This window comes from Choloepus didactylus, chromosome 2 (assembly GCF_015220235.1).
Source record: "Choloepus didactylus isolate mChoDid1 chromosome 2, mChoDid1.pri, whole genome shotgun sequence".
NCBI classification, from domain to species: Eukaryota; Metazoa; Chordata; class Mammalia; order Pilosa; family Megalonychidae; genus Choloepus; species Choloepus didactylus.
Genome location: NC_051308.1, coordinates 230,028,741 through 230,043,179, shown reverse-complemented (window position 1 = coordinate 230,043,179; position 14,439 = coordinate 230,028,741). Strand labels below are relative to the sequence as shown.

Sequence of the window (14,439 nt, the reverse complement as noted above, 5' to 3'; positions counted from 1 at the left end):
TCAAGATCAAATGCTGATTTCTCATCGGAAACCATGGAGGCAAGAAGGCAGTGGAAGGACATATTTAAAGGGTTGAAAGCAAAAAATTGCAAACAAAGAATTCTATATCCAGCAAAACTGCCTTTCAAAAATGAAGGAGAGATTAAGACGTTCCCAGATAAACAAAAGCTAAGGGAGTCTGTCACCCCTAGACCAGCCTTAGAACAGATGCTAAAGAGACTTCTACAGTATGCCAGTTTGAATGTATTATGTTCCCCAAAATGCCATTATCTTTGCTGTAATCTTGTATGGGCAGACGTATTAGCATTGATTAGATTGTAATTCTTTGATTGAGTGCTTCCATGGAGATGCAATCCATGATAACTCTGATTAGATAATTTCCATGGAGGTGTAGCCCTGCCCATTCAGTGTGGGCCTTGATTAGTTCACTGGAGCACTATATAAGCTCAGACAGAAGGAGCAAGCTTGCTACAGCCAAGAGGGACACTTTAAAGAACACACAGGAGCTGAGAGAGGAGCTGCAGCTTACAGAGACATTTTGGAGACGGTCTTTGAAAGCAGTCTTTTGCTTCTGAGAAGCTAAAAGAGGACAAATGCCCCAAGAGCAACAAAGAGTGACATTTCTGAGGAGCTTCAGCCTAGAGAGGAACGTCCTGGGAGAAAGCTATTTTGAAACCAGAACTCTGGAGCAGACGTCAGCCATGTGCCCTCCCAGCTAACAGAGGTTTTCTGGACGCCATTGGCCATCCTTCAGTGAAGGTACCCGACTGTTGATGTGTTACCTTGGACACTTTATGGCCTTAAGACTGTAACTTTATAACCAAATAAATCCCCTTTATAAAAGCCAATCCATTTCCGGTATTTTGCTTAATGGCAGCATTAGCAAACTGGAACATACAGGTTGAAAGGAAAGGACAATAGACAGTAGATCTAAGCTGCAGGAAGAAATAAAGATTTCCATTCAGGATAACAACAGTGGTAAATATAAATGCCAGTACTATTGTAATTTTGGTTTATAACTCTACTTTTTACCACCTACAGGATTTAAAAGGTAAATGCATGAAGGGCAATGAGAAATCAGTGGTTTGGGACTGATAATGTATAAACGCAACTTGTGAAAGAACTACATAAAGGTAGAGGAAGTGAGGAGTATAGGAACATAGTTTGTTTATACTATTGCAGTTAAGTTGGTATCAAAGCAAACAAGATTGTCATAGATTTAGGATGTTAAATTTAAGCCCATGGTTAACTACAAAGAAAATATTGGAGAACATGCAAGCTCACAGAGACCAAAATTAAGAGTACAGGTTGCCAATGGCGGGGGCCAGGAAAAACAGGAAGTTAGTGCAAAATGGGTGGAGGGTTTCTGTTTGGTGAGATGGGAATGTTTTAGTAATGGAAGGTGGTGAGGGTACCACAACATACTGAATGTGATTAATCCCAGAGAAAGGTTTGCTTGGGAGTGGTTGAGAAGGGAAAGTTTATATACATATATATGTTCCCACAATAAAAAAGAAAGAAAAAAAAAGAAAGGAAGAAAGGGCAACTAAAGAGATAGTGACAGTTTGTGCCGGTTTGAATGTATTGTGTCCCCCAAATGCCATTATCTTTGTGGTCTTGTGGGACAGACGTTTTGGTGCTGGTTAGATTTGCTTGGAATGTGACCCCACCCAGCTGTGGGAGGTGACTTCGGTGGGATACTCCTATGGAGGTGTGACCCCACCCATTCAGGGTGGGCCTTGATCAGTGGAGCCATATAAATGTGCTGACTCAAAGAGACTGGAGAGAGTGCAGCTGGGAGTGATGTTTTGAAGAGGAGCAAGCTTGCTAGAGAGGAGCGTCCTGGGAGAAAGCCGTTTTGAGGCCGGAGCTTTGGAGCGGACGCCGGCTGCCTTCCCAGCTAGCAGAGGTTTTCCGGACGCCATTGGCCATCCTCCGGTGAAGGTGCCCGGTTGCTGATGTGTTGCCTTGGACGCTTTGTGGCCTTAAGACTGTAACTGTGTAGCGAAATAAATCCCCGTTTTATAAAAGCCTATCCATCTCTGGTGTTTTGCATTCTGCAGCGTTAGCAAACTAGGACACAGTTAAAGGCAAAACATGATCCTGGATAAGATCTAACAAGGGAGGAGAGAAGACTCTAAAGGACATTATTAGAACATATGAAATAATTGGAATATAGACTGTAAGCTTTATATCAATGTTACATTTCTTGAACTTGATAACTGCACTTAAGGCGGATCTATAAATGAATATCCTTGTTCTTAGGAAATGTGCATGGCAATATTAAGTGTTCAAGGAGCATGATGTATACAATCTACACTCAACTGTTTAGAGAATGGATTAATAGATGAATAGATAGATGGATGAACTGATAGGATAGATTGACGGATAAATAGAATGATATGGCAAATGTGGCAAAATGTTGAAACTGGTGGATTTGGGTACCTGGGGGCATAGGAGTATGTTGGAGTTCTCTATATGGAGGGTGTATTATTTTTGTAACCATCCTGTAAGTTTAAAAGTATTTCAAAGTAAAAAGTTTCAGATTAAAAACAAAAACAAGAAAAGACTGTTACCAGCAGCCAGGTAGGAGGTGATGGTAACTTGAAATAGGCTAGGGGCAGCAGAGCCAGAGAGAAGTGTATTGTTTTTAGGTATTTTAAAGGTAGAATCAAAAGGCCTAGCAGTGGGTTGGATGTAGGAACTCAGGGAGAAGGAATAGTTGTTTAGACACCCCAGATTTCAGACAGATCCCCGTTCTGACAGCTCTTCCCACAGACACCCCCTGCCTGGAAGCCAGAGAGCAATTCTTCCCTATCTGCTTCCCCAGCCACAGCCAGCCCCTCACGTGTCCAGACCCACAGCCTGTCTGGTCCTTCAAGGTCATGGAACTCTCCTCCTTTCTAGCCTCACCTCCAGACACAGCTCCACCCACAGCACCCAACACAAAAACACCATTAGGAGTTCTGCTCGGTCCACATTGGTGTGTCTGCCTGCCTCCCCACCCCACCCCCCGCCAGGCCCCAGCTGCAGCAAAAAGAGCCCTGAACTGAAATTTCCTGTCCTTGCTCTGCCACCCACTTGCTGTATGACCTTGAGCTGGTCACTCTTCCCATCTGAGCCTCAATTTGTCCATCTGTCAAATGAAAGGATGGGATACAACAATCCCTAAGGATCTGACCAATCAGAGCACCAAATCCCCTAGGCTGCAGTGATTGGTTCCATGATGGGCACATGAACCAAGTTGAGCCAATGAGAGCCAATGCTGGGACTTTGGCTGAAATCATTGTTCAAAAGCATCTCATTTTGCCCAAGTTGCTAGCTGGTAGCATGTGAGCCTAGAGAAGCCAGGCCCCTATGGGAAGAGAGCCTGCCTGAGAATAATGCCAACATAGACCCCTGATGATGTGGTGCAAGTACCTGGATCCAGCTGTGCCTGAAATCACTTACATGGACCAATAAATCCCCCTTTTTGCCTAAGCCAGCCTGAATTGCACTTCTGATGCTTATATCCAATGGAGTCCTGATCTATATGTCTTTCCACTCTTATGTGCTATTATTTTTAATGCCTTCTGTGGATCTATTTGGGATGCTTTCTGTGCCCTCATCTGATTCTCCCAATCCTCCTATCCTTGAATCTAGCTGAAGTACCTCTTCCAAGAAGCCTTCCCTGACCTTCTTGGTCCATGCTGATCCTTGTATCCCTGGTGTTTCTAAAGTATGTTTCTCTGAACACAAATCCTTCAAAAATCCCACTTAAAAAAAGATTGCATGATCAAATAAACTTGGGAAACACTGCGTACTATATCTTCCTTTTAGAGGACAGATTCACTGCACCCAGCCCATTAAGAACTCTCAGAAGTTCTGGTATGAAGAAACCAATTCACTTTGTTTAGTCCAGTGCATAGCAAACTTATTTCCTCATGGAACCCACCCCCCCCACTTTTTTTTAATGGCACACCTATTAACATCCTGCAGATCCGTATTCCAGTGTTGGGCAAACACTACTTTATCCTCAACTGCCATTGATTCACTCTTTGTTCCCTTCAAGGGGCTTTTAGAATCAATTTCTCTAGTGCTTATAAAATGCCTATTGTGTACAGACCCAGAGCGAGTGGCTTGGAATACATCGATGAGTCAGATCCATCCCAGCCTGGGGGGAAACTGCAGACTGGAAACAGCCATGCCTTACACATGAGCCCACCAATGAACTTCAGGGACGTAGTGGTCCTTAGAATTGTGTGGCTGATGTGGGGTTGAGTGCACGAGTGCATTTGGCCGAGGTGGGGGGGGGGGTGTTACATAGCTTTCAACACGTTCTCCAATGCCTCCTTGACCCAAAGGAGGTTTTCAAAAGCTGCAGCAATGAAATCTCAGTAACAGAAAAACTTTAGGGTGAGGAACTTAAGACTTACATGAAAGGGTAGAAGGATTAAGACCACAGATGAACATGTTCAAGCCTCCATGAATACATTAATGTTCACTGAGCTGAGAAGGTTTCAACCATCTGGTAGGTAAGGACTTAGTCTCTGCTGAATACAGCACCACCATTTAATAGCTAACTGTGTGTCCTCAGGCAAGTTACCTAACCTCTGTGCATTTGAGTTTGCTCATCTTGTAAAATGGGGATAATTTCAGGTCTGATCTTACAGAATGAGGATTACATGAGATCATGCAGGTGAAGTCCTAGCCCAGGGTTGGACACAGAGAAAGCATTAAATAAAGGTTAGCCAGTACTATAATAGCACAGTGAAAATCAAACAGAGAGAACAAAGAGAACAGCAGTGATCTTCTGCAGGCTTTCCCTGGGTAATATGGAGGACCCCACACACTCCATTTACTTCTCCCATCTCCTGCTCACTGGGACCTCTGCCGACTTCCCATCCCCAAAGTGTCCCCAAGATACCTGTCAGTTCTCAGAGGCAGGCCAAGGTGCTTGCTTTTGGTGTCTGATCCTGATGCTTGAGGCCTTTCCAGCTTTGTTCCTTGGAACTGGGGATTCACTCTCCTTGAGGCCTTTGGTGGGCAGGTTCTAAGATGGCTCCTCACCTTCTAGTATTCATACCCTGTGTAATCCCCTCTTCTGCGTGTGGGCTGAGCCTAGGGACTCACCTCTAACAAACAAAATAGCATTGGGATGTTAAAAGATTAGGTTACAAAAGACTTTGGCTTCCATCTTGCTCTCACTGCCTTGTTCTCATGGAAGCCAGCTGCCATGTTGTGAGCTGCCCTATGGAGGGGCCCAAGTGGCAAGGGTCTGAGGGAGGCCTTAGGCCAACAGAGAGCAAAGGACTGAGGCTCCCCCATCTGAAAACCCATGAGGAATCGGGTTCTGCCCACAGAAGTGAGCTTGGAAACAGGTCCTTTCTCAGTCAAGCCTTGAGGTGACTGTAGCCTGGGGGACACTTCCACTGCAGCTTTATGAGGGACCCTGAGCCAGAGGGCTCAGCCTTGCCGCAGCTGAGGGCCTGACCCACAGAAATTGTGAGACAACAAATGTTGGTTTTAAGCCACTAAGTTTGGGGGTGATTTGTTTCACAATAATAGATAACTAATACACATAGCAAAAAAAAGTGTGGATGTCGGCCCACATAACTGAAAAGTCTAGGAGTAGAGTTTGTTTCAGCCATGGCTGGATCCAAAATGCTCAAATGTCAACAGGAGGGGAATTTCTGATATTCTTGCAAGCAGTGGGGACTACCAGTTTAGTAGACCGAGCCCTCAATCTTGGGGCTTGCCCTTATGAAGCTTGTTACTGCTAAGGAGAGGCTAAGCCTACTTATAATTGTACCTAAAAGTCTCCCCCAGAGAACCTCTTTTGTTGCTCAGATGTGGCCTTTCTCTCTAAACCAACTTGGCAGGTAAACTCACTGCCCTCCCCGCTATGTGGACTTGACTCCCAGGGGTGTAAATCTCCCTGGTAACGTTGGACAGGACTCCCAGGGATGAGCCTGGGCCTGATATCATAGGATTGAGGAAGCTACCTGGATCAAAAGGGGGGAGAAAAATGAATCAAAATAAAGTTTCAGTGGCTGAGAGATTTCAAATAGAGTTGAGAGGTCATTCTGGGGGTTACTCTTATGCATTATATAGATATCCCTTTTAGTTTTTATTGTATTAGAATAGCTAGAAGGAAATACCTGAAAGTGTTGAACTGCAATCCAGTATCCTTGATTCTTGAAGACAATCGTATAACTATATAGCTTATACAGTGTGATCGCGTGATTGTGAAAACCTTGTGGCTCACACTTCCTTTATCAAATATATGGACAGATGAGTAGAAAAATGGGGACAAAAAGTAAATGAATAATAGTGGGGAAGAGGGGTATGAGATGTTTTGGGTGTTCTTTTTTACTTTTATTTTTATTCCTATTTTTATTTTCATTTTTATTCTCACTTGGATGGTTGTATGGTACATGAATATATTTCAATACAAAATAATGAAATTTTTCAATTGCATTTTTAAAAAAATGCCAACAGGAATCTGTCTTCATTTGGGTTTCTGTGAGAGCAGAGCCTGAGCAAGGCTCGGTGCAGGTGGTTTATTTGGGAGGTGATGGCAGGAAACAGAAATGAGGGAAAGAGATTGATGCAAGGAAGAAAGAAAACCCAATAAAGGGTGTGTTTTCAAATTTGCCATGCTGAACAATGGGGTTGGACTCCTCTGGAAGCTCTGAGAAGTGTGCTGCCTCCCAGAATTGTCCTTCTGAAAGATGGGAGCCGGGAGCATTTCCCCACCAGCTCGTGCCTGCGCTGGCTGAGGGTGGCCCTGAATGCACTGACTTCCCCGAACTTCAGAGCTGCACCGTGCTGGGGCTGAGCTGGCTCCCCAGCTCCAGAGACCTTTGAGGTGGGTCCTGGCAGGCACACAGGGCTGTCCACCTCAGCTCTGTCTGAGATCAAGCAGAAGGGGATGAGGTAGGATGCAGAAAGCATCTGCACACTGGCTCCTCCCCACTTGGCTCCCTCCTCTAAGATGTCTGCGGCACCAGGCTGCCTCTTCCTGGGTGTTGGCCATGGTGCTGTAAGTAGCCCCAGGGGAAAAAAGGCTTTTCTGTCCCAGTAGTTCCATCAAAAGTCTCGGGTTTACAATTCACTGGAAGACAAGGATCACAGGCTCATCCCTGAACCAGCCACTGCTTCAGCTGACCAGGCCTGGAGCCACAGACCAAGGGTGGTTCTCCAGGTGAAAATGTGGGGAACTGTCACCAGAAGAAGAAATTACTGTTGGGCAGGAAAACAGACAGACAGACAGACATCTGTTAAATCTATATGAGTCATGACCCATGTGTAGGTTAGGAGATCAATTTTACTAGATGATAAGTATCTCTTTTTTCATGGAATAAAATAGAACAGTGGTTCTCAAATTTTAGCTGCATCAGAATCACCCAGAAGCTTGTTTAAACATAGATGGCCGGGCCCTACCCCAGAGTCTCTGATTTAGCAGGTCTAGGACAGGCCCCAAGAAATTGCATTTCCAGCAAGTTCTTAGGTGAGGCTGATGTTGCTAGTCTAGGGCCCACACCCCAAGAACTACTGGAATAGAAAAAATGTCAGCACGTACCACAGGTAATAAGGCTAAGTACTGTTTCATGGAACTTTTGTTTCAGTTACACATCTAAATCAGCATGTAGACACTGAAAAACCATGCGAAAGGCATTTCTTATGAAAATCACCCCAGTGGAGTGAGATTAGGTACTTTTCCCAAACTCTCAGAGCTAGTAGGTGAGGGATTAGGGATTGAAGGCAGGTCTAATGGGCTTTTAACCACAGTACTTTGCTGATCAAAGCACCAGTTGAACCACCCACAGGTTAACTGACTCACTGCGGGATTTGGCTAGCAGTCCAATGCATTTGCCACATGGAGAAAGCAGGGTACAACACAAGCTGTTTTAACAAATAGACCCCAAAGTACATTGGCTGAAACAAGATGAAAGTTTAGTTCTCTCTCACCTGACAGCACGGGGTACTTGGTCCGGGGTTATTATGGCAGTTCTGCTTCCATCCAGGAGTCCAAGGGGTCTGCTCCAGCAGCAGGCAGGGGGGACGGGAAGGAAAAAGCACACTCCTGTCCTTTAAAGGGCACAACCCAGAAGTTGTCTGCATCACTTTCACTCAAATCCCATTGGCCAGAGCCCATCACATGGTCAGACTAACTGCAAAGGAAGCTGGGAAATGTAGTCTTTAGCTGAAGGACCATGAATAATGGGGACAACTGGCAGACATGCGTGACCTAAGGTGCCTCTCCAAGGTACCCAGGGAAGAGGAGGGCAGCCCCTGGAAGGACCCCCATGTGGTGTCCTAGTAGCAGTGTCCCCCAAAGGGAAACATGGCCCAGGCTTGCTCCCTGGAAACAGGCCCAGCCACCCTTCTCCAGTCCCCAGCCAAGGATCTGTTACCAAACCCCAGTCCATTCTAATTTGGCTTAACATTTTTAAACAGGTTTCTATGGACAACATATTTTCTAGTTTATTACATTGTGTCAAGTAGAACGTTCCATTTTAAGCTGTTTATTTACTTAGAAAATGTTTGCTGCATCAGAAAGTGTACTGTGTGGATGTTAATAAAGCCAGGTACCTCCACCCAGCAAAAGCTGGCTTCTGGCTTTTTCTGGGGATGGGGTCACCCAGGACTTGATACCAGGGCTCATTTTTTACTGGCCCTGCCACCAAACTTCACCTCCCTGTCTTTCCCAAACTGCAGATGCTTCTTCTTCTAATTTTCCCCCAAAAAAGCAGTGACTCATAAACAAGAACAGATTCCTCTTGCTTGCAGAAAAGGTAAATTGCTGGCAGAAATAAATTTGCAGATGCTAGAATTTCACAGAAAGGAGCACGCTGGTGGAGAGGGTTTGATATCCCACCCCGCCCCCCACTTCTCCTACCCATCTGCACCCTTTATCTTCCCAACCAAATAAGCTGGGTGCTGCCAGGGCCTTGCTGGGCCCAATGTTGGGCGTGGCGAGGAGGTGGGCCCCGCCTTTGGGAGTGACTCCCTATTTGTCTCCGGGTTTGTCCCAGTTCCTGGGCCTGGGATTGGGCCGGGAGCCCCTGAGGTGGAGGACTCCAGCCTCCCAGCTCTGCGCAGCACACCGACCTTGATTTATGTGGGTTACTCCCAGCTTCCAGACCTGTCACCTGGCAAGGAGCGGGCCTCTGGGACCCACCCAGGGCCTATGGGAGGTGGTTCCTCGCTCAGGGAGGCTGTGGGACCCAGGCTGGCAGGACACAAGCTCAGACACCGGAACAGCGTCCCTGCTAGGAGTGAGGCCCGGGACAGGTTCTAGAAACCTGTCTCCCTAGCAGAGTCCACAGCAAAGAGGAGGAGGGATGCAAACTGTCATTCCTAAGCAGCTGCTGCCTGCTCTCACTGTGCCAGGCCCCCACACACATCGTCTCCAGTCCTCACAACCACCCTGGAAGGTTATTGTACCCATTTCGCAGATGAGGAACTGAGGCACAGGGAGGGGAAGTCCCTCACCCATACTCACACTGCCTTCCACTGGCAGATCAGAGATGCAAACAGACCATGCTTCTTGGAATCTCACCTTCCTCAGGCTCCTCTTCAACCCAGCCTCTACCGGAACCCTGGCTCCCTCCTCCCCACTGCTCTTTTCACACTAAGCACAGAGCCTCCAAGGGAAAACATTTTCCTAAAGAAAACAAATGAGGAGGAGCCAGGGAGTAGGGGCAGGGAGGACTCTGAGCCCAGCAGGAAAAATTCAGCCTCCCGACAGGGGCAAAGGTATCAGAGCCTTACCCTCAGGACACACCTAAAGAGAAGTTGGATTTGGAAGAGGTAATATCCCTACACCTCCCTTCATGCCTAAAATCTTCCTGTCGATAATTATTAATATAAGCTTTTAATGTCTGTTATAGTACAAGTTTCTCCCTGCCTTTCACCGGCTGCCCTCCCAGAAGGGGTCAGTCATTTACATTCTAGTGCGAATGAGTTTCTGGCCCTTCCCTGAGAGAGGGTATTACTTGGTAAGGTTAGCCCCACGGAGAACCATGGGTTCTCCCTTCTCCCGATGCCTACTCTTCTCCAGCAGCCAGGGGGCCACCAGGCTGCGGCTTGGAACACTCCAGGGCTGAGAGGTGCCAGATGTGACCCATGGCTGCCCTGGAGCAGGTCAGGGCTGCAGACCTCCCCAGGCTAATCCCTAGCACTGCAAAGGCCTGACTGAGGTCCCCACAGGCAGCAGATGGTAAGCCAACTTCCACGTTGCCATGGCAGCCCTGGACCGCAGGTGAGGAGACCACACTGTGTGTGCACAGACACTTATGCCTGGATTACAGAAGGGCCCAGGGGTGGGTGGATGCAAGCTTCAGAGGCTACGATCCCCTCCCCTCCAGTCCCATCCAGTGGCTGCAGGAGGCCCTGGAGATGCCCCAGCAGGGCAGGGCAGTGGTTGTGGGCCCAGAACCCCGATGCCAGTAGACCTGGGCTCCAGGCTACCCCAGCTCCTCACCCCCAGCTATGAGGTCGGAGGCAGTCAAGTGGCTGCTGGGAGCCCACCTCCCCTTGCACAGAGGTTCCTATTATATATAGGAAACTCAAAGACAGCCGGGCCCCAGAGGAAAAAGACCCTTAGGGGTCAAGGACCAAAGGGCAGATTGGTCAAGAGAGACCCCCAAGACCTGCCTTCCCCTCCTCTACCAGCAGATTAGGCGCAAAGATCTCTGTGGGTGGCACCAAGTTCCTGCACAAGACCCACCCAAGGTGACCACCGACCCTCAGCTCCCTACAGACTGAGCTGTGGGAGCTGATACCACAGGACCAGGATTTAGACCACACTGAGTAGGATCGGGCAGGACATGCACGCAGAACTGAACCTGGAGCCAACCCCGGTTCTCCGAGGCCTGACCTGAATGCATTCACGGCGTGCACATGCACCAACATGCACACACACACAGAGGTCACACATAATGCCTACAGCACACGCAGTGAGTGCTCAGGGTACAAGCACAAGTCTGTGCCAAGGACTTCCTTACCCAACAGTGCATTCACACACACTATGCACAACTTGTGCACGTAACATGTGCATTTGAGGCTCACACACAGGGCAGGGAAAGGCAACATCAAGAATTTATGTGCACAGACTGCACACAAGCAGGCAGTGTGCATAGTGTGCCCAAGGATTGAACACAGCATGCATGTGACTAGTCTCCAGACAGCACACCCAGCAGAGGAAGCCCACAACGCACATGCACACGCAGGTGTGTACACATTCACTGCAGCACACACACAGCATCCTCAGCCCCCCAGGGCCGGCCCAAGGAAAGGGCAGAAAGGAGCAAAAACAAAGCAACAAATGAACCCTTCCCTCCTCCCTGGAGGCAAGCCGAGAGCTGGGGGCTGGGTCACAGGAGCAGGTTCTGACCTGAGGAGTTTTGACTCAGCATCTGTGCCCAGCCCTGCAGACAATGAGGTCAGGGGCCGTCCCTCAGAGAGGGGCCCGGGAGGGCATGGCTGGCCTGGCAGCCCCAGCCTGTAAGCACCAGGGCAGAGGTGGGGCTGGAGGACAGCCCCAGAGAGGCTTCCCAAGGCAGGCTGAGGCCTGGGGTGCGACAGGCCCCAGCTCGCCTGGCTTCTCTTGCCTTCTCGCTCAGTTACACCCAAGCGATGGTGGGGACGGTGCTGAGCCACAAGCTCCAGGCTGGGATTCAAGAGGCCTGGGTTCTAGGCCTGGCTCTGCCTCTGCCTGACTGGGCATCCTGGGCAGAGGCCTACCTACCTGAGCCTCAGTTTCCCCACTGGGGATCAGGGGAATAACCTTGGCCCTGTCACCCTCTGGGTTCCCAGTGAGGTACGGGTTGCATTGGTCACTGGTCACCTACACATCTGACCCCACCAATGGTGAGATCTGTGTGCAAGGCCGTGGCCCCCCATCTCTCTGGGATCTCCAGTGAGCCTGGGCCTTCTGTCTGGCCTATGCAGGACAGGCTTTTGAGCCTTCTTTGGTCTATTCTTTTGAGCTACCGAGCCCAGAACCCATGTGACTTTTAGGGACAAAGTCATCCTAGCACATAGAAGGGACACCAACTAGAGCTCAGAATGTGTAGGATCCAGCCACTGATTCTGTGAGACCTTGGGCAAGTCCCACCTTGAGCCTCAGTTTCCCCATCTATCATACAAGGAAGTCAGACTAGAGGTAGTCTTCAAGGGCAACCTATTCTGGGGTTCCATGTCTCCAGATGCACCAGGCAAGCCACACCAGGAGCAGAGGAAGGGATAATCTTCTGGGGGAGACCCCTCCTCAAAACCAAAGTTGCCTGCACACTGCCTCTGCCAAGCACTGGGTCAAACCTTTATTATGCACACGATCGCATATGGCCCTATGAGGAAGATGCTCATAGAATCCCAATTAACAGATCAGGACATGGCAGTCCTGAAAAAACCCACAGTCACAGTCTGGTACATGGTGGAAGCAGGATTCAGACTCACATTTATCTGACCTCATACCTCAAGACCATAAAAACTATTCCATAGTCTCAAGTTTCTAAGTGCTTTACATGTAACTCAATCCACATAACCCCAAAGAAGGGTTCTATGATTATATAGATTTTAGAGAAAACAGAGGCCTCTCTGTTAAGTAACTTGCTCAAAGTCATACAGTTTAGTAAGTGGAAACACTGGGATTTGAAGTCAGGCAGTCTTCATCTAGAACTTAAGCTCTAGACCATTACACTACAGCACCCTGCTGAGAGCAACGGAGAGTTCCCAGTAGAGTCATCCACCAGATCAAACCTACTATTTTTTTCTGCTGACCATGTGTATCAGTTACCTATTGATTCAATAATGCTGTGTAACAAACAGCCACAAAAACCTCTGTGGTCCACAGTAATAAACATTTATTTTCTCTCACCAGTCTGCAGGGCAACTGGACACTTCTGCTGACCTGGATCAGGCTCAGCTGATCTCAGCCATCTTGCGCAATTTTCTGCTGACAGCTGGTAAGCAGGGGACGGCTGGTCTAGGAGGGGCTCACTCACATGTCTGACAGTTGGCTTGCTGTCGGCAAGAACGATGGAAGAGATTGGGCTGTGTGTCTCTCATCCTCCAGCAGGCTTTTGACATTTATGTAATGGCTGACATGGCAGTCCCAAGGGTCAGAGAGAGAGAGAGAGAGATTGGAAGCTGCAAAACCTTTTGAGGCCTAAGCTTGGAACTGGCCCAGTGGTACTTCCTCCACCTTCTATTGGCCAAAGCAAATCACTAGAACAGCCCAGACTCAAGGGGTGGGAAACAGACTCCACCATTAGAGGTGAGGAGCTGCAAAATCATTTTGTAAAAGCCGTGATTATAGAGAAAAGAGAAGAACTGGGCACCTTTTTGCAAACTGTGTGGGAGGAGCTTTGAAATCAGCTAGTTCCCTGTCCCCATCCTACATACTGGGAGACTGAGGCCCAGAGAGGGGAAGGAATGTGCCACGGGCCCCAGCCCAGAGATCTTTCCTTTGGCTCAGGGAGCGAGGCAGACCAGCAGCCTTCTCTGCCTCTTCACTGCTGGTGCCCCCCACCACCCCACTGAGCTGGCACTCGCACTAAGGGCCTGACGAAGAGGGTTCTCGTGTCAGTCCCCACCGCCCCTCCCGCTACCCAGACTGAATACTCCATATTTATATGAGTCACACCAAGCTCTAGCATTTGTGTAATTGTCTTCCACATAAAAAGTGCCTTCGCACATTATTCAATCCCCATGATCACCCTAAATGGAGGGTAGCAAAAATAAGACTAATCACCGCTGATGTTTCCTGAGCACATTCCAAGGGACGGGAAATGTTCTAGGTGCTTGACATACAGTCACCCATTTAACACTCACACCAACCCTATGGAGAAGGTGCTATTGTTACAGAAGGGGAAAGTGAGGCTCAGAGAGGTGGAGTGGTCTACCCAAGGGCACACAGCTAGTAAATATCAGAGCTGGGACCCAAACCCAGGTCTCTCTAGCTCCTACCCCAGGCTATGCCCACTCATCAGGGTAGCCTCAGCAGGGGGCATCTTGGCTTCTTTATTTTGGTCTCCCTCAGAGTTCTGGCCTGGAGTGGGCTGGTGATGGGGAGTATCTCCCCAAAGAGTTGCTACATGGGAGTCCACCAGGAGTCAGGGTAGCAGAGGAATGCAGCACAAGTGCTTGGCACTTATGACTAAGCTGCCTGGGTTCAAATCCTGCTTCTGTCACCCACTGGCTGAGTGACTTTGAGCGATGCATTTAACCTCTCTGCACCTCAGTTTTCCCATCTGTAAAATGGAGATGACAATAGTAGCACCCTAGAGCTGTTGTAAGGATTAAATAAGTTAATGCATATAAGGCAATAATTGGTGCAGAGTAATTATCATCACTATCTGGCCCCTTTGGCTTCTGGAAACCGGAGAACAGACCTCACTTGCCACTGGCATAAGCACTCAAAGCTGCCCTGCAAGAGTTGAGCGTCTC

At 48.4% G+C, this 14,439-nt stretch overlaps 1 protein-coding gene across 5 annotated transcripts in view; it reads right to left on the bottom strand.

Moving 5' to 3' along the window:
* LOC119527841 overlaps nt 1-14,439 on the bottom strand; it is a 72,670-nt gene that overhangs the window by 39,317 nt on the left and 18,914 nt on the right. Inside the window, exons 1-2 of one of the 5 annotated variants that reach the window (XR_005215483.1) lie at nt 7,954-8,023; nt 4,907-5,114 (exon numbers count right to left, since the gene is read on the bottom strand). The exons of 3 other annotated variants lie outside the window; for them this stretch is intronic. Coding sequence is in view for 1 of the 2 variants with exons in the window: in XM_037828323.1 (XP_037684251.1) it covers nt 7,222-7,224; nt 7,954-8,022 (72 nt within the window). In the remaining variant the exon portion in view is untranslated. Of the gene's footprint in view, nt 1-4,906; nt 5,115-6,610; nt 7,225-7,953; nt 8,024-14,439 lie in introns of those variants that run through there. One more of the 5 variants, XM_037828323.1, reaches the window with a different exon arrangement.